Below are 20,627 nucleotides of genomic sequence, written 5' to 3' on the forward strand. Positions count from 1 at the left end.
TTTTTCTCAGTATTATATAGTGATGAATTTTAGAGAGCTCTATGAAATAGTGGTCATATACTTTTTTTTTTATTGTTGAACTACTGTACTATTACTGGCAATCATCATATATAAACAGGTTGTAAGTATTTTATCAATTGATGTGGATTAGTAAATATTAGCGATATTCACTGACCCCCGTGTTTTGGTTTTGGTTTTGGCAGAACCGCCCTTGCGTGTTTTGGTTTTGGATCCCATTGTTTTTCAAAAATCCCTTTTTTTTTTTGCTAAAATCACATAATTTGGCTCTTTTTTTTATGCCTACATTATTATCATTATTATTAACCTCAATAACATTAATTTCCAGTCAGTTTTTGTCAAGGGACAAGAGCAATGCTACCCCTGTTTCTGTGTGAGCAAAGGCGCTGGATCTTCTGGGGAGGGAGGTACTTATGGAATCCAAAACCTGCGAGATCCGACAATGCAACAATGACATTTTGCCTCGATTCAGATCCGAGGACGCTTGAAAATAACAAGCCGGTTCGCGAGCCTACTCGGATCTCCTAAGTTCGGGTGGGTTCGGTTTTCAGAAAACCGAGCATGAGCATCTCTACTAAATATAACTATATCAACTTTTGGGAATGTTTATCATTTGATCATAGATTACTCTTCTTAAGTATCTTTGTATGGTTTATTTGCCGGGGACTAGCAGTTACCCTAATAGTGAGCAGTGGCCATATGATATTCTATGTTGTTTAACTTAAAATATTTCATTTTTGCGCACTTGATCTTCTATTTTTTCTGGAACTGTTCCCTGTACTCAATATGAGATATCATTGGAACTTAAGGTGTCTGTATAATACCCTGTAAATCACAGGTATATTACTGCATGCACTCATTCAGAAAACTATAGTTACCCAGAGTACCTCTGGGAAGTTAAATGAAAATTGTGTCTGCAATTTTGGAGTGGTCAAACTGCAAAGTACCAGAGAGGCTGCTCTCTAGAGCCCAAGAAACTACTAGAAGGCTACAGTAGATTCTTCGGGGGGATAGCGGAGGAGCCAAAAACAGACTTTTGGAGACTAATGGATGTTTTGGTGTGAAGTGTGCTATGATGGCTGCCTGTGATAATGTAGGATCTTCCCACAAAGAGCCACTGAATGTTATTGCTTTGTTCTGAGGGATTTTTGCAGCTAAATTTCTAGACTTAAAATCCAGCCCAGAAGGAAACATCTTTAGAGTACAGGAGAAGACCTAGGTTGCCACTGCCCATGCAATGTCATCAGGACTCATATGAACACAGATAAATTTATGGATATCTTTCTTTGCTATGTTCAATTTATTTAAGTGAGACATCAAACTGTATTATTAAAGACATCAAACTGTATTATTGAAAGTTGTTATTATAGCACAGTCTGAAGGAATAGTTTATTCCAACCAAATCTGCTGTATTTAAAGTTATCTGCAAGCTAGAGAAAAATCACTTATCACAAGAGTTTGCCTATATTGCATCAGAAGTTTGATTTTATTGTGATTCTGCCTAAAATTGTTGCTAAAGAGACAGTTGCAAGTTTTTTAACTGTACAGTTGCTGGGAAACAGTCTGCTTAGTACATTAGATGGCTTGCTAAGTGTACACAGTTCTTTACTCTGAAAATCGGTTATTTCGCAGAATTGTTGTTTACACTGAGCTCAATTTGCTGCAGCAGCATTTAGTGTAGTGGTCTAATTAACTCATTAGCAACTGCTTGTCTCCCAAAGTATTTATCCAGTGAAATCCATTTCACTGAAACACAGTGCTTAAACTTTAAAGTGAGATATATCTATTCAGTGACCTATGTTTTGTGGTGATTTATGTTTGCATATTGCTGATATTATGGAAACAAGATTCCTAAAATGTTATTTATTTTGCGATAAGTTGAATAATTTTGCATATGGATGGTATTGTCGTTTTGCTACTGGGGGACCTCTCTACTTTACCTCCGGATCTGTAGAATTCTTCATTACACTACCTCTGAGGTGCCAACCATCCGCCCTATTACACGTGTACATGGAGAAATGTTGACAGCCATTTAGATTGTTTTAGACCTAACTGGCCAAAAATTGCAGCGTGCATGAGAGAGCCCCAATAAACATCTCAGGGGGATCATTAAGCTGTTGACTGGAGCTGGCACATCAAGTTAGACTGCATTTGACAGTATATGAAGTCATTGTTGGTCCTCACTATGTCCTGTATGATGCTCCCATTCAGAACAAGCGCTCAGCAGTTTGACCTTTCAGATTTGGCAACATATTAGAATGCGATGTGCATCTCTATGAAGTGACAATGTAGACCTCTTCTTGCTGTTCTTTATGAATGTCTTCACTAACAGTTAAAGAAATATATACAAATTCAGCTTTGTTATTTGGAAAATACACACACGTTGGTTACTGTGTAACCACATAACCGAGTGATTATAGCTTTATGTTGGTAATGGCAGATTGGATAAAAAGTATATTGCTGGTTCCTCCCATCAATTTGGTGTTTCACTTTAGAGTTTTGCCAATTAAAGAAGTTATATATAACCAATATGTTGTGAATCAGCTTAATAGGTATAATTATGAATTAATGAATGATTTATTCACTTCCTAAATATGTACCATGCTCACACCCAAGACACAGCAATAACAGAATGAGATATTTCATTGGAACAGCAAGGTGAACATATAAATATGGTGTCGTACAGAGGAGCATTTAACACCACATTCTCCCTTCGTGAGTTTGACAGGAATTTCACATCACTATCCTGTGCTACATAGTGGCCACTAACATCATTACTCTGTGCTACATAGTGGGCACTAACATCATTACTCTGTGCTATATAGTGGCCACTCACATCACTACTCTCTACTACATAGTGGCCACTCACATCACTACTCTGTGCTACATAGTGGCCACTCACATCACTACTCTCTACTACATAGTGGCCACTAACATCATTACTCTGTGCTACATAGTGGCCACTCACATCACTACTCTCTACTACATAGTGGCCACTCACATCACTACTCTCTACTACATAGTGGCCTCTCACATCATTGCTCTGTGCTATGTAGTGGCCACTCACATCACTACTCTGTGCTATGTAGTGGCCACTCACATCATTACTCTGTGCTACATAGTTGCCACTCACATCACTGATCTCTACTACATAATGGCCACTCACATCACTACTCTGTGCTACATAGTGGCCACTCACATCATTGCTCTGTGCTACATAGTGGCCACTCACATCATTACTCTGTGCTACATAGTGGTCACTCACATCATTACTCTCTACTACATAGTGGCCACTCACATCACTACTCTGTGCCACATAGTGGCCACTCACATCATTGCTCTGTGCTATGTAGTGGCCACTCACATCATTACTCTGTGCTACATAATTGCCACTCACATCACTGATCTCTACTACATAGTGGCCACTCACATCACTACTCTGTGCTACATAGTGGCCACTCACATCACTACTCTGTGCTACATAGTGGCCACTCACATCATTACTCTGTGCTACATAGTGGTCACTCACATCATTACTCTGTGCTACTTATTGGCCACTCACATCATTACTCTGTGCTACAAAGTGGTCACTCACATCATTACTCTGTGCTACATAGTGGCCACTCACATCATTACTCTGTGCTATGTAGTGGCCACTCACATCATTACTCTGTGCTACATAGTTGCCACTCACATCACTGATCTCTACTACATAATGGCCACTCACATCACTACTCTGTGCTACATAGTGGCCACTCACATCATTGCTCTGTGCTACATAGTGGCCACTCACATCATTACTCTGTGCTACATAGTGGTCACTCACATCATTACTCTCTACTACATAGTGGCCACTCACATCACTACTCTGTGCCACATAGTGGCCACTCACATCATTGCTCTGTGCTATGTAGTGGCCACTCACATCATTACTCTGTGCTACATAATTGCCACTCACATCACTGATCTCTACTACATAGTGGCCACTCACATCACTACTCTGTGCCACATAGTGGCCACTCACATCATTGCTCTGTGCTATGTAGTGGCCACTCACATCATTACTCTGTGCTACATAATTGCCACTCACATCACTGATCTCTACTACATAGTGGCCACTCACATCACTACTCTGTGCTACATAGTGGCCACTCACATCACTACTCTGCGCTACATAATGGCCACTCGCATCATTGCTCTGTGCTACATAGTGGCCACTCACATCATTACTCTGTGCTACATAGTGGTCACTCACATCATTACTCTGTGCTACTTATTGGCCACTCACATCATTACTCTGTGCTACAAAGTGGTCACTCACATCATTACTCTGTGCTACTTAGTGGCCACTCACATCATTACTCTCTGCTACATAATTGCCACTCACTTCATTGCTCTGTGCTACATAGTTGCCATAGTTTCAAAATAGTTTCAATGGACTCTTTGCTGTTGAGATGGTTCATCTAAGCAGTTCTTGTGTGATATACTGTTTTTGCAGACATTGGAGCACTAAAATTCCCATTGTGCATTTTTTACTGAATTTTGATTTTGATAAAGCCAGATAATAAAAAATACATTATAAGAACTGTATTTAACATGATGAATTTTATTGCGAAGTTGGTCAGTATTGAAAAATAGGGAAATTTCCAGAAACAAATTAATAAAAACAGCGTCTGCCCCTGGAAATTAAGCATAGCTGACAACTATGGTGCTGTTTGACTCCTCCTCCTTCCACTGCCTAAATCTCAGTCTGTTGTCTCCCACTTGCTTCCATTCCCCATACTTGCCTAACCAATGCAACAATTGGTTAGATTGTTGCATGAGTTTCTATATATAGAGGTATTCATAGGGGTATTGAGGTATAGTATATCTCATGTATTGTATAATATTATGTATTGTATAATATATGAGATATGTTTTCAAATAGATTATTCTAGGGTGGAACTTGTCTCTTAGTACATCATGATTTATGTGGTCACGAATAATCAAGGATGTGCGATATTATCATTGATTGATTAATTGAAGTTGCAACATATATAAGGCTCCTAGGAGCTTCTAAAGGATTTGTATATTCCCTCTGATGAAGTTACAACCTGTAATGAAACACGTTAGGGGTATTTTGACTCTTTTAAGTGCTTTTACTTGATATCCTATCTGCGAAATTGGATATGTGAACAATTTCAAACATCCTTTATTCTGGATTCCGTGATTTGATAAATGAGTCATCTAAGCTGATTCAGTCAGTGTTCTAAGCCGGGAGGATTTCGGATGGACACATACTATCTCACTCTGGTTTGATTATCCAACTCCAACCAGACTTGGGGGCATATTTAACAAATCACGGTAGTGCACTATTGTGCACTTACCGTGGAATTAAAGTCCCGATGTGCCCTCCGCAAATTTATTAAAGGTGCATCGCAGCAGATATCATGGATATCTGCTGCTTTGCACTCCTGATCGTTTTTGCGAGCAGTCACCATTCAACAGAATGGTAACTGCTCTGGCCGCAATCTAACAAGTCCCGAAAAATATTTGTTTTCGGGAACTTGTCTTGATAATGTACTCCAGCTGAAGCTGGCGTACATCATCCGAATTGAAGACATCCACTGCTGTCAGCTCTGCTACGAAGAGCAGAGCTGGACAGCGCATGTGTGGAGGGATCACATGATCCCTCTCTGTCACTCAGTGCGCTCACTCTGCAACGATAGTTGCAGAGACAGAGTGGGGACTTTGTGCGCATGTGCACTGCACATGCGCAATTGAAGGAAGAAGAGGAACGAAGAGGAGATCCCGAGACAGTGCATCCGAAGAGGGGGGTAAGTGTGATTTTTTCTATCACAGAAACAGCAGTTTTTCGGAACTGCTGTTTCTGTGTTCCCTTTTTAATAAATGTGAGAAATAGTTCAATCCTTATCCTTGCGATAAGGATTGATAACTATTTCTCACTTTTGCCGATTAATGATAAATGTGCACCTTGGAACTATACTAAGAGCTGCTTATTTGGACGGTCTCACTCATCTGCTAGGTGCGGACTACGCCGGCTCTACGGATCAAAGCAATTTTGACACAACACGGACACTTTTGTAGCCGTTTATATCAGCCATAGAGAAACTTATCATCATTAGCGAGATAGGAGTATATCTCCATAAGAGAGCAGAAACATATTGCAGCAGTGTGGAATGGTTCCGTCCTTCTTTCATTCATAAAACAGCTAAAGACAACCAACGTGTATAACATCGATGTGGTGTGAGAATTGTATAACACAGACCAATATAGTGTTTTACACTTGTACATACGAAGATTGTTCCAGTTGATATTGAAGTACAAGTTTGCACACTGACTTTATATCGTTTATCTGTGGAGTATAGAGCCGTATCAGCTCTATCCTGATATCCGGACATCATTGTATATCTAACCACGGCTTATTCTATATCACGGCTAATTGTGCTAGTGTATCTATCCTTTGTCTAGACAACCACTTTTGGATACTCACATGTTTTTTGCCTATATAGCAAGTATCGAGACAGCTGTCGTTTCCAATATTTGATATAGTAGCGCTACTATTTTCGATATAAGATCTCTTTGTGTTATTACATCTCACAGTGCACTGTGATTTAATATATGTGGGGATTGATACATTATACATTGAATGTGTAGCAGTATAGGTATTTTTATGTTTTCATAGAATAAAGTATATTTTATATATTATATATTTTATTCGTGACCCAGATTATATTTTTTACAAAGTGTCAATTAGTTTTATAGCGCTGCCATCTTCGTTTTGCACATGATCCTAAGTGATGTAGAACCCCAAGGTCAAAAAGTGTGCGTGGAGCCCTGTCCTCACTAACATAATCACAGGAGCAGAGAGATCACTGCTGTCCACATAACCAACACAGTTGTCTCCTAAAATGTTGTGTGCTACTGTGAAAATTCTCAACATCTGATTGGCCACAGCCTATAGGGCACTGACAACAGATAGACCTGACCTAATTTACCAGGATAATAAACCGATTTTCAGTAAATTACAATTTTGAGAAAATTAGCATGAAAACATAATTAATATACATTATATTATTAGTGTGGGATTATCTGAAATTTATCTATTTAGATATACCATGATTCTTTTATTTTCCTAAGTATACTAGCTCATTACCATATAGTACAGTAAAGCTGGCCACACTTGTCCCAAGCACCAGGACTCAATTTCAATTTCCAATACGGCCACAGGTGTTGCTGGCCAAATTGGACAAATCCAGATGAGTCAGATGGGCTTTAAAATGCCCTTCAAAGATCACCACACACAGGAGTGGTCATCTGCTGATCAGATTTACAGCAATCCCCAAAAATAATCCTATTTAATTCCTACAGGATTATTCTCGGGAGATGTTGTGGGGCCACACATGCGGCAATAGTGACCATATTTGCTGATATCACTGTGAGTGTGGTCAGCAAAGGAATATACAATTATAAGGTGACATATTACTTTCCATGTAATTTGTGACAATATCTCGGTGACCATGATATCATTGTTGCATCCTCTCCTAGAATGTCTCTGGCAAAATCCCATATTATTGTAATGCCTCCCACACTCCTGGGAGAGCAGACATTTCTCCCTGAAGGCTGCTCATCGGTATGTGAAGTGGGCAGTAATGTGTGCCGCCCCTTCCATCACAGTGAATACTGAATGAGCAGGGGGTAAATTAAACGATTTGCACCACCATGATTTTCCACGCCCTCTGAATGATGCAAATCACACCATCAAATACCTGCCACGTCTGCTTTATATGCCTTCTACAAGAAAAAAAGTTGTTAAAAGTAGCTAAGTATGCATGATATGCCAATAAAATCAGTAGCACTGACATGCAATGCAAAACTAAATGGGGCTCATGCTGTTATTTTTTGCCCGTTTGCTTAGCATAAAATATGCAAATTAGTACTGCACATGACCACAAAAAAAAAAAAATGTCTACATCTGTACGAAGATTTGGGACTCGCACCTCATTAAGGTTAGAAAAGTGGGTTGGAGGGAAGGAACACACAATCGCAGACCGAGTACACTAAGTACATGTTTGCTTAATTTGTGAACTGAGGCACACAGAGAAGCATTTACCCCTGTCAGTACTATATCAATTGTGGGTGCCTGATGGGTGGGGAAAATATGCGCTGAAGATGATTACAGTCACCAGTGATATCTAGCTGTTTCTGAGCGCAAATTCACCTCTGAAGCTGCTAGGTGCTGATTGTACATATATTTCATGTTTTTCGGGAAATTTTCTAAAATACTTTTTTGGCTACTTTCATTTGTACACCAGAATATTATACCTGCTTTATTATAGAAGGTTTTCTAATTTAAATCAAACCTAAGAGTGGATCTGTTTTTTGGTATCAAAATAATTAAGGGTGTGCACCTGCCACTTTTAGTGTTTTGGGTTCTGATTAGCTTGAGGTTTTGGGTTCTGATTTGTTTTGCCAAAACATCCGACGAAAGGTTTTGGTTCTGATTTATTTTTAAAAAAGCATAAAAAGTGCTAAAAACCAGTTTTGTGGGTTTTTTTTTCACTCCTACGCTATTATTAACCTCAATAACATTCAATAACAATCATTTACACTAATTTACAGTCTATTCTGAACACCTCACAATATTGATTTTAGGCCAAAAGGTTGCACCGAGGTAGCTTGAGCACATAATGCCAAAAAAAGAGGTACAAGATGGAATTGTTCTGGGCCCTCCCTCCCACCCCTCGCGAGATTCGACGCGAGACTTGGACGACAGAGCCTCGTTTTCAATTTTTTGCCCGCCGGAAATATCCGAACAGTGCTCGGATCCCGTTCGGATCCGCACTGTTCGGGTGGGCTCGGATTAGCGGAATCCGAGCCCGCTCATCTCTAAAAATAATATTCTCATGCTTATGACTTGGTTAAATGTAAGTATATTTGGATGTAAGTACACCTGCTGTAAACCTGACACATATGCTACAATTGTTTATTTATATTGCACCATTCTAAATGCCCCCCATCCCCACATACACACTAGGTTCCATTTTGTTGGAAGCCAATTAACTTATCAATATGCTTTTGGACTGTAGGAGGAAACCCACACAAACATGGGGAAAACTCCACAATACATTGTACTTCTCAGAGCTTCCCTGATCCTCCAACTTGGCCGGGCCAGTTATGCCTGTAATAATGTAAGCAGGATATTCTCTATGCTGCTGAGGACAAGCCTGAGTATGATGCGTGGATCAAACACTTATGTGCCCGTGTGTTCTGATTAAAAAATGTTGGAGCCTTTTCTATCACGTCTGGGACACAGTGCTGCAGTTGATACCACCGAACCTTTACCAGCAAATGCTGCTCTATTAGTCAAAGACTGCTGCACCTGTGCATCCCTTATGGACTCTCTAGTCTCTGTGCACTTGTCTATCTTTTTCTTCCATCTGTGTAATTTCCTTTGTACTTCCTTCATCCCACATAACCTCACCTGGGTGTTTGTATGTTCTGTATATCAATTAGGATTATGCTAAGGAAAACAACATTGTAGCAGAACTACCAATAAGTCATAACACTGAAATGTAAACTAGTCAACCTGAACCTGAGCTAGAAAACCTCCTTGTTTTAGAAGTGATATGTATCAGTAATCACATTGAATTTCTGTGATTGGTTCCTTTTGTGACTGAGGCTGTCTTTTTATCTATATTTGAGTAACTCAGTATCCAGACAGAACAATGTATAAGTGAGTTTATAAAACAAGGGAGAGCAGTATAAAAGACAGGGGCGAACGCAGGATTTAGAAGGGGGGGTTTCCGCCCCCCCCCGAAAAAAAATACAGCACTGCCGCGGACGCTTCTTTGACAGCGCCGTGGCTGCTGTACAGTACCATTGGTTCGCGGAGGGGAGGGGTTTCTGGAGAACCAGAAACCCCCCCTGCGTGCGCCACTGAAAGACTTTACATCTTTTGCACCTACATACAGTTGTGAGACAAGATGATGCCTTGCAAATTGCTGTGATTAGTAAGTGGGTAAATCTGGGCAGTGTAACTAGCAAGATGGTCACAATGTTGTGCCTAATTAAGCAATGCAATCACTAAGACAAGTGCTGTGTTTCCGTTTGTTGGGTATTAAAAGGACAGAGAGGACAGAGAATGTAATTGAAGGCATTTCAAACATTGCAGGGAGCCTCAAAACACTTTAGTTGTGCAGAATATTTTACTAGTGCTTTTATGTACCGTACATACGTGTGTCTGTAATAAGCCGTTTGCATATCCCTGTCTTGTGCCTCCTTATGTGTGAGGATGCTTAATGGAGGGGTTGGGTACTTAATTGTGACTAATAAAACGCAGACAAGACTTACCCCGACATGATGAGCGCGATGCTGTCATTACCAACAGAGTGTTAATCCTGAGTGTTTGAAAAACACACGTGAAACAATTGCGACCAATGAAGATTACGTCACTTTTAAGGGCGACACTATCATTCATGTTCTTAAGGTGGTAATGTAAAGAGACGCCGGCTGTACAAGGTAGAAGGCTTTGGAAAAAACATTGTACAGGTTTTGCATTACCACCTTAACAGCACGAATGATAGTGTCGCCCTTGAAAGTGACATAATTTTTCCCTGTCAGGATCAGGTAGCAATTGTTTCACATCTCTTTTTCAAACACTCAGGATTAACACTCTGTTGGTAATGACAGCATTGCGCTCATCATGTCGGGATATGTCTTGTCTGCATTTCGGTAGTCGCTGTAATGACTACCACCGTAATGGAGAGGGAAGGGGTGTCTCAACATAGGGCAAGTACAGTAAAAGTGTGTTTACGTACTTGTCCTCTATTTAAAGGTTGTAACAGCCACAGATACGTCTGTCAGTTTTCAAGTGCTCCACCCCAAGGTGCTCCCAGCAGTGGGACTGTGGACGGGCAGTGTGGGGTCCCTTCAAACAAGCTGGTACCAGCAATAGGCTATGACAAGCTATAATTATATACCCCAATGGTTCTACCCAACTCCTGGGGCAGTGGATGTGTAGTAATAAAGTTTGAATATTGAAATCAGTATTTTGTCCCTGTGCACTACAGATCCCAGCATGTCCTGGCATGCCTAAAGTGTATTGGTATGAACTACGAGGGACCTACAGTGCAGAAAAAAGACCCTGCCTAAATAACAAAATATTTTATTTTAAAAAAAGACTTGCACACCCCACCTCACCCCCACACACCCTCTTTTACTCAGTTATTATTCTCCTACATTCAGTGAGGATCCATTCCTTTTCTCCAGCTTTCAATTCATTTGGAAACTTTTTTTTTAAAACAACACATATAGCTGACAAGGACTTTCATCTTCAGGGCCTGCGGTATGAATGACAGGCCATGCAGCCTATCAGCTTCTAATCAATACAGAGGGGCTTCACTATGATTGGTCAGAGTGTGGATAAGCCACTAAGTATTGGTTAGTAGTCACCAATGAACGGAATGAGCTACACCGAATAATTATCTTATTTATTCATTTTTGTTTACTAGAAAGATGCCATTTTGTATCAAGTTGTTGATAATGATAAATGGTGTCTCTTGTATGCTACCGTATGATGATATGCTTAAAGCGTTTTGAGTAAAATCTCCATTTCCATACTATCTATACATGTGCACCAAGATGTGTACAAATATGTGCAGATCAAATGTACTTCACACCTACAACTTATTATGATAAGAGAGGTGGAACATGAGCGAGAAGGGGTGAGCAAATGACCAAGTACAGTAAGGGCATGCTCACATAACAGCTACTAAATCAGAGATGGGCACATCTGCAAAGAAATCGGCCTGCAAAGTATGCAGACCTTCACCCCCTAGGAAAAAACAGTCCATTACAAATAGCATTGGCACTTCTCCCAACACCCCTAGCTGGTAATAATGTGTAATACTTAAAAAAATAGGATCTTTAAGATATTTGGCTCCAACATTTATACATTTGCAGCTCCAAAAATTATTAATCTGTACATTCAAAATCAAAATATCAGACTGGATTTGATTTGATTGTTCAGAATGACAATGCATGTGTGGAATACAGGGGCACTTTGCAATTTAGTTTCTCAAATGTCAAGATCTAATCAATTATAACAAAATACAAGGGAGGAGATGACGATGATGGTGAGAGAAACGCGTGTGATGATTAGGTGAAAGTTAATGATTAGGCTAATAATTGACAACATTTTCCAAACTATCAATGATAAGTTTAACCAACACCCATTCCCAGCAAACCCAAACTAACTTGTCTTTTCTATCATTGACTGAATCCATCATGTCCAGGAGGCCCCTCTGGGTTTGGTGATTTTTCTTGTTTACACTGTTAACCTGTGCGAGGATACGACTTATGTACGACAGGTAAATAGGTTCCAAGTCTTTTTGGGAATTATCTTCTACCTGCAGCACAGACCAGCGGTCCTCCAAAATCTCACGCTGTTTTTCCAAATATTTAATCTGCAAAACATGACAAGAGAGTTAAAGCATTTTTAGGACATTAGTGTGTATGTCTATCCTATCTATCCTATTTAGTGATATGTTGTTCTCTTATTACATTTGTCTGAACTGTACCTCATATCACATCTATCCATCAGATTCTGAATGTAGAAGCATACATACACCCTCATAGTTTATGCTGTAAATCAACGGCTTAGCGCATCCTCACATTCTTATCAGATTCACATCATCAGATCCCCCTATGTCAAAAACTATTAGTCACTGTGCAAGAGGTATGCAATGTTGTCCTTAAACAACCTGTATATGTTCACTTTGTAAGTACTTCAGGTACAGTTACCTTAGTTCTAATAAAGGTATATTTTTTCTTAAATGGGGCAACATGCAAACTTTTCCACCTGTATACACAAAGAGGCTGATGGATCTGTAGCTATATCTCCCTGCCCTCTGACCTCAATCTAGGACCACCTAAAAATGCATTAATTTACTTTATTGTCTTGTATATTGGGCATTCAGTAACCCAAAGTGGATTCATTTAATCATAAAGCATTACTAGCTGTGACATTAATTTAATCCATTTACTATAAATCCTTGACCTCACTTTTCTCTCTATAATTTAGCATCTAATCCATGTAAGATGATCATTTAACCTAACTGTTGATCACTTAACTATTGTGGCACAAGAGCTTTGGGACCCTGTTCCCATTACTGAGTAAATGTAAGTGCACTTCATAACCAAGACAAATGCAGTTGCTTTGGATAACACTGGCACCATTTACTGCACATGTTTTTATTCCATTATACCACGCATTCAGATAAAGAAAACTGAACTATACAAAACAAAGCTATGGGCACTTCCTTTAGTTGTATCTATCTGCACAAGCTGTAATCAGGTCACATGGTTTCAGAATGCACACTGTAAGTGTATGCAGAAATAGCAAAGATGCTTACATTTGTGAATGTTACAAAGTAAGACATGTCTCACTTCTCATATGGAAAGTTGGGAATAGGACTACCATCCTCTCTTGGTGGTTCGAACCAGGGTTCTAATATTATTATGTTCACTAAATATAGTTGTGGCCAAAAATATTTGCACCCTTGCAGTTTTTTTTCTCTAATAATACACAATTTCTTCCAGAAAATGTTTGAAATTAAAAAAATCATTTGCCAAGTTGTAGCTTATTCCATATAGATATGTTTAAATGGGCCGGACAAAATTGAGAATTTTAGAAATAGTTAGAAATAATTAGATTTCAAGCAGGAGATCAAAATCAAATATACGTAAGTAGAGAGATGAACATAGCTAGGAATAGGAGAGGCACAAAAAAACCCTCTCATACCCCATTCATACTGCACCAAAATCCTGGGTTTTTGCCAGGGCGAGCTCAAACGACCCGGGTCTTGGTGCAGTATGAATGGTACAAGTCAAAAATCCCGGGTCTAAAAACCCGGGTCTTTAACCCCGGGATTTATTGAGGGGTAATTCCCGGGTCGGACCCGGGTTGCCTGCACTATGAATGGTGCAACCCGGGTTTTTCAACCCGGGTTGCACAGAAAACAAGCTGATTGGCTGTCTGCCTGTCTCTGGAGGATGATGTCATCAGTGGGAGCCCGTGGAAGATTCGAGAAGGAGCTTAGGAGAAATGGTGGATGAAATGAAATCAGCCAATGAAAACTGCCTTGGTGATGACTCCCACAAATTGCCAGGGCACAGACTTGTGCAGCATGAATGGGGTCAACCCGGGAAATTCCCGGGTCCGAGGTGCAGTATGAATGGTGTTTCTGAGCTGGGACCCTCCGAGCCCCGGCAAAAACCCGGCTTGAAAAACCCGGGATATTGCCGGGGCAGCAGTATGAAAGCGGTATTAGAGGTATGTCTGGAAATGCTAGGAGCTTAGGAAATAAAATCCAAGAACTAATTGCCATAATGACAAGGGATGATCTGGATATTGTGGCCATTACTGAGTCATGGTGCAATGAAAACCATGACTGAGAGTTAGCTATACAGGGATATACTTTATTTAGGAAGGACAGAATGGGAAGAATCGAAGGAGGGGGTTGCAATGTGTGTGGAAAAAAAGCATAAATACTATATTAATACAAGGTATTCAAGAAAAATCTGAGACTCTTTGGGTGACCATTGGGGGGATCTATAGACCACCAGATCAGGAAGAAGGACTGGACAGGAACTTATTGCATTTCCATTAGAAGTATGGACATTCTGAATTCCTTGCAGGGAGCATCCCTCAAGCAAATGTTGAGAGCCCACTCGCAAAGAGGCAATATTAGACTTAAATCTTACAAATGGTGACATAATATTAGACGGAAATGTGGGTGAGAACCTAGGATCCAGTGAACATCAAACAGTATGGTTTAGTATAAAGATAGAGACTGATTCATACCACACAAAAACAAAGGTGTTAGATTTTAGGAAGGCTGACTTTGTAGAAGGGGAAAATGGCAGAGTGGAGGAACTTAAAAGTAGTTCAGTAGAGGTGGGAGAAATTAAAAAGTGCAATGCTTAAAGCAACAGAAATATGTATCATAAGGGATCGAAAAAGCCCAAGGAAAAGAAAGCCGGTATGGTTTGCAAAAGAAGTAGCAAGTATTGTGAAAGCAAAAAGGATGGCCTTTAGGAAATATATGCAGACTCAGAATAATAAAGACAAAGAGGTGTTTCTTGTTAGAAGGAGGCTAAGAAGGTAATCAGATGTGCAAATGGCCCAGTTAGTAGGTAATTGGGGCACATTCTTAATTTTAGTTTAGGTAGATAAATGAAAGGAGATAAACAAAAGGAGGAATAATAAGACTAAAGACAGAGAGTAAGATTCTTGTTGAGGAAGACAAGGTAATAGCAAATCATCTTCATAATTATTTTTGTTCAGTAAGAAAGAGAGGGGAAGGGGCCAAACAGCACGGATTCTGGGGGGAGATAATGTCAAACAAATCTTATTGACTTTTTGACCTGGTGACTAAAGCAATAGATCAAGACAGGGAATAGATGTAGCTTATCTATACTTTAGTTAGGCTTGATACTCTTGTCCAACATTGCAGACTATTAAATAAACTTCAAAGCTTGGGATTGGATTCTAAGATGGTTGAATGGATAAGATCTTGATTGCAGAGAGTTGCAGTAAATGGAATGCATTCACAGGAGGGAAAGGTTACCAGTGGAGTACCCAAGGGATCTGTACTTGAACCAGTGCTTATTAATATCTGTATTGCTGACATGGTGGTTCAGTGCTTAGCATTTCTGCCTCACAGCAGTGGGGTCATTAGTTCAATTCCGACCATGGCCTTATCTGTGAGGAGTTTGTATGTTCTCCCCGTGTTCGCGTGGGTTTTCTCCAGGTGCTCAGGTTTCCTCCCACACTCCAAAAACATACTGATAAGTTAATTGGCAGCTATCAAATTAATCCTAGTTTGTGTGTGTTAGGGAATTTAGAATGTAAGCTCCATTGGGGCAGGGACTGATGTGAATGAGTTCTCTGTACAGCGCTGCGGAATTAGTGGCGCTATATAAATAAATGGTGATGATGATGACATTGCAAATGGCATTGAAGGAAAATAATTCATTTTTGCAGATGACACATAGATATGCAATAGGGTAGACACACCATGAGTAGTAAAACAAATGATTGATGATCTAGGCAGACTAAAGGAATGGCAAAGAGTGTGGCAACTACACTGTTTAATGCAAAAAAAAAAATTAAAAATCATGCACACAAAAAAACAAAAGACTAAATATAGCATTAAAAGCACTATAATAGAAACTATTGAGAAGAAAGTCATCTAGGAGTCATTATTTCAGTCATTATTTCAGGTGACTTATAGGCGATAAGCAATGTAACAAAGCAATGAGAAAGGCAATTCAGATGCTTGGTTGCATAGGGAGAGGAATCAGTAGCAGAAAGAAAAAGAAAAAGGCAATAGTGCCACTGTATAGATCATTGTTACGGCCTTATCTAGAATACTGTGTTCAATTCTGGAGGCCATATCTCCAGAAGGATATAAATACATTGGAGACTGTACAAAGATGGGCAACTAAAATGGTGCATGGCCTACAGCACAAAACTTACCCGTAAAGATTAAAAGATCTTAATATATATAGTTTGGAGCAGAGAAGGGAACATGATAGAAACTTTCAAATATATCAAGGGTTTTAACAAGGTACAGGTAGTAAACATTTTTCAAAGGAAGAGAAATATTAGAACATGAGGACATGCACTGAAACTGGAGGGAAGTAGGTTCAGAGGAAATTTGAGGAAAAACTACTTCATAGAAAGGGTTGTGGATAAGTGGAAGAGCCTCCCATCAGAGATGGTAATACAATAAAGCAATTTAAACGTGCTTTGGATAGACATAAGGATATCCTTACAAAGAACTATAGATCAAATATCTCTTGAGGTTACAATAGGTTAAAAAATGGGCAGACTAGATGGGCCAAGTGGTTCTTATCTGCCATCAAATGCAATGTTTATATGAGACTCTCCTTCACTTTGGAACTGAAGTTATATGTGGTGAGTAGCAGGTGTCTGCAATATAAAGATCACTCATTACACAAGCTTAAATAGAAAAAAGGGACTCATTCTCCTGTTATGTGTCATTGTGTGACACAGAACAGGAGAATGTCTGAGGAGGCCAGACAGAAAATTGTAGCCAAGCATGGACAATCTCCAGGCTACAAACCAATCTCCAGAGACCTTGATGTTTCCATTTCCAGCGTATGCTATGTTATAAGGAAGTTTAAGGCCCATGGCCCTGTAGCCAACCCCCCTAGAAAGAGAAAACTTGATCAAAGTTAATAGAGCAGGATTGTTTGGTGGAGAAAGCGCCTCTTTTGCCTGCCAAACAGATTCAGACTGACCTTCAGACACAAGATACGACTTTCAACTTGTACCATCTGTCACCAACTCAATAAAAGGAGGTTATATGGTAGGTGGCCCATGAGGAGCCCACTACTGGGAGAGAGAAATAAGAAAATCTGACTGGAGTTTGCAAAAATACACCTAAATAAGCGACATTCCCTCTGTGGAAAGCATGGAGCAGGTTCAGTGATGTTTCTGTGCTGTATCTGGCACTTGGTGCCTTGAACGTGTGCATGACATCAGGAAATCTGGATATTACCAGGCCATTTTGGAGCTCAATGTTGAACCAGTGTTAGAATACTGGTCCTGCTTCGAGGTCATGGGTCTTCCAGCAGGACAATGAACCGAAACACACTTTAAAAGCACCCAGGAATGGTTCAAGATAATATGCTGGCCTATTCTGTGGCCAGAATAGCCAGCAACAAGTCCTGATCTAAATCTAAATTGGGATAAATTATCCCTCAAATCTGCAAGAACTGGAGAAGTGTCGACCAAACTGCCAGTACAGAGTTGCAGGAAGCTCATCCATGGCTATAGGAAGCGGTTCATTCCAGTTATTTCGGCCAAAGGCTTTGCTATAAAATCTAAGTCTAGGGTGTCAATAATTTTGTCAATGCCATTTCCTTTAATTTTCTGATTTAAAATGATATACAATATTCAGTTAAGAATCAAAAACAGAGGTTCTGTATATTAACAAAGAAAGCATTGTGGACATAAAATTCTGTTGTTAATTTCACCTTATGTTTAGAGGAAATAGTGAGTAATTTGAAAAAAGGGGTGCCAATAATTTTAGCCACAACTGTAAATATGAAAGGAAGAAGGAAGGATTTACTGACTCTCACTCTGTATTTGAGAATATCATAGAGGCTTGTGCTGTTGACACCAAACTTGCTGGCAGACAGAGGTCTGCAAATACAAATTGTGCCCTTGCATCATGATACAGAAATGATGATATGCATATCTGCATAATGCCAAGAGAAAACAATGGTGGTAATTTATGAAGACAGAAAAACATTTTTCCTTCGCATGCGACTGCTTTTGCACCTATTGGAGTTGGATGTACGTTGTTGCTGCAGAAGGATGGCATCCTTTGCAAAGCTGCAAAGTACCTCTGTACAAAGATCCATCAGGTGAAATTAAAGGCAGATGGGGCCAGGGAACCTCTGGTCATCATTTGCAGGCTAGAGCCTATAAAAAATAATCTTTACATTGAGCCATTAAATGATCTGCGTGAGTTGGGCCACAGAATCCATGGCAGGGCTAATGCAGTCCATGGTCCTGTATTTGAACACAATCTGAGCTATTCCAGTACAAATAACTGTACTTTCATGCCCTCTGACATGCGCTCTGTAGTTGTGGACAGATAGAGCTGTGAACTGTGCACTATTTGCACTATTCATTGTGACCATGATGTCCAGTGAAACAATCTATCATAATGCAGCTTTTACAATAGGACAATCAGACCTTTCTCTAACAAAGTAGTGTGTCGTATGTGCTCCATGTGTAAAGTCAGCACAATATCCTTTAAACACAATAGAATCTGCAATGATAGTATGACAGTGTTTTGCTAAGACACTTTATGCTTGCACTTTTAGCTATTGTGTGAGAAAAGTCAGAAAACTACAGTATATACCTTCTAACATTACATAATAGAGAATGTAGTGTTCCATCACTGCTTCTCTATACTGGTTTCCTTTAAATTCAACAATGCAGTTTTACTTTTTGTAGGAATGTATAGTCCTGTCATGATCTGCCCTTCCCTCTGTACTCACCTTGTCACTGATGGAGGTCAGTGATGCACTCATCTTTGCCTCTCCATCCTCTAAACAATAGGCTGGCTGGGTATCGGAAGTCACTCTGAGTTTTGATTTAAAAGTCTTTTCAAAGCTTTGAGTATAGGAACCATCAGTAGTACAAGACTCTGTTGAATATCCTTCCGATGGAAATGGGCTGGGAAACAAATTATTTTCGCCACTTAAACAACCTGGTTGCCATGGAGGCAAATCATAGCCAGAGGAATTAGAGAAAGTAGCCATTTCGACTAGTTAGTATACTTGCTGTGAACTCCGGTAACAAAATCTTTTTTGTTGTCAGTACTCTGTGAGAAGCACTGTCTTCCAGAGCGGGAGAACACAGCCTGGGTGTGCCTGACACAGGGAGAGGCTGCAATTACCAGCTGTCTGAAAAATACAGCAGGGTGTCATCCATTGGGTATGCTAATGTGGCATACACAAAAATCATTCACATGTATGTACAGTGAAATACATTGATTTTTACATGCCCATTCTTTATGCACTTTAAATATAAGTACAATGCAATACACAATTCTTTGCTATAAGTGTTCTAACGCAGTCGGTAGGCAAAAACAATCAGTCTCTTTAAGTGTTAGTAGTACACGCTGGGACAGGTAAAAGAAGCTATTTCACAAGAACTGTATAAATCTCCTCACAAGCAGAAGCTACATCATAGGATATATCCGATGTGGCACATTTGAATATTAAGGGGCCAGAAAACCTAATTCCCAAATTGATTAAGTAGGAATGGGCATACTAGAGTTTGTGTTTCTTTGCATCTGGTAATGCTTACAAATTGACATAACTGGTCTCCAGTTCAACAAGCTGCTCTCAGAGCGGTGTGTCTGAGTCTGTGAGAAGCATTAACAGGCTAATGCGCATGGATTTGTTCTTGAAGATGCTGGCCATTGTGAAATGTGTATATCTGCAGGATGGACCTGGTTGAGGAGAAATATGTATTTGGTGCCTAGGCACCAGATCTGCAGATACAAGAGTTTGTTTAATTGAACTAAAGTAGGACTTGCTGGGGCTGTATTGTCATTTTGAGGCTTTTTGGGGTACCTCTTGGTAAGTTTAAAAACACCTATATGTATGGCTCAAAAATAGGGACTCTCGGGACCTGATTCATTAAGAAAAGTAAGGCACAAAACAAGTAAGTTTTTTCCTGGGCAAACCATGTTACAATGCAAGGGGTGCAAATTAGTTTATTATTTTGCACATAAGTTAAATACTGCTTTTTCATGAAGCACACAAATACGTGATAGCTTTATTTTTACAATGAAATTTCTAGTTGATGTAGGACATATCCTACTCCAACTATAAATCTGCCATCACATTTTAAATTTACCCAGGGCTGCCAAGAGGAATTTAGGGCCCGGGTACAACAAATTCATGGGGCCCCCCCTCATAGTCATAATTTTTTTTTTAGTATGTAGTCATACATTCAGGGGCATGGCAATGCGCTGTTGGGGCGTGGCTAGCCT

The 20,627-nt window shown here is 39.8% G+C and overlaps 1 protein-coding gene across 1 annotated transcript in view; it reads right to left on the reverse strand.

Moving 5' to 3' along the window:
* LOC142141049 (keratin, type II cytoskeletal 80-like) overlaps positions 1-19,649 on the reverse strand; it is a 53,219-nt gene extending 33,570 nt beyond the window's left edge. Inside the window, exons 1-2 of the mRNA XM_075199135.1 lie at positions 19,123-19,649; positions 12,277-12,485 (exon numbers count right to left, since the gene is read on the reverse strand). Of these exons, the coding sequence (XP_075055236.1) occupies positions 12,277-12,485; positions 19,123-19,386 (473 nt within the window). The 5' untranslated portion in view covers positions 19,387-19,649. The remainder of the gene's footprint in view (positions 1-12,276; positions 12,486-19,122) is intronic.
* Positions 19,650-20,627: the final 978 nt, after the last annotated feature.

The sequence above is a fragment of the Mixophyes fleayi genome, chromosome 2, assembly GCF_038048845.1.
Source record: "Mixophyes fleayi isolate aMixFle1 chromosome 2, aMixFle1.hap1, whole genome shotgun sequence".
NCBI classification, from domain to species: domain Eukaryota; kingdom Metazoa; phylum Chordata; class Amphibia; order Anura; family Limnodynastidae; genus Mixophyes; species Mixophyes fleayi.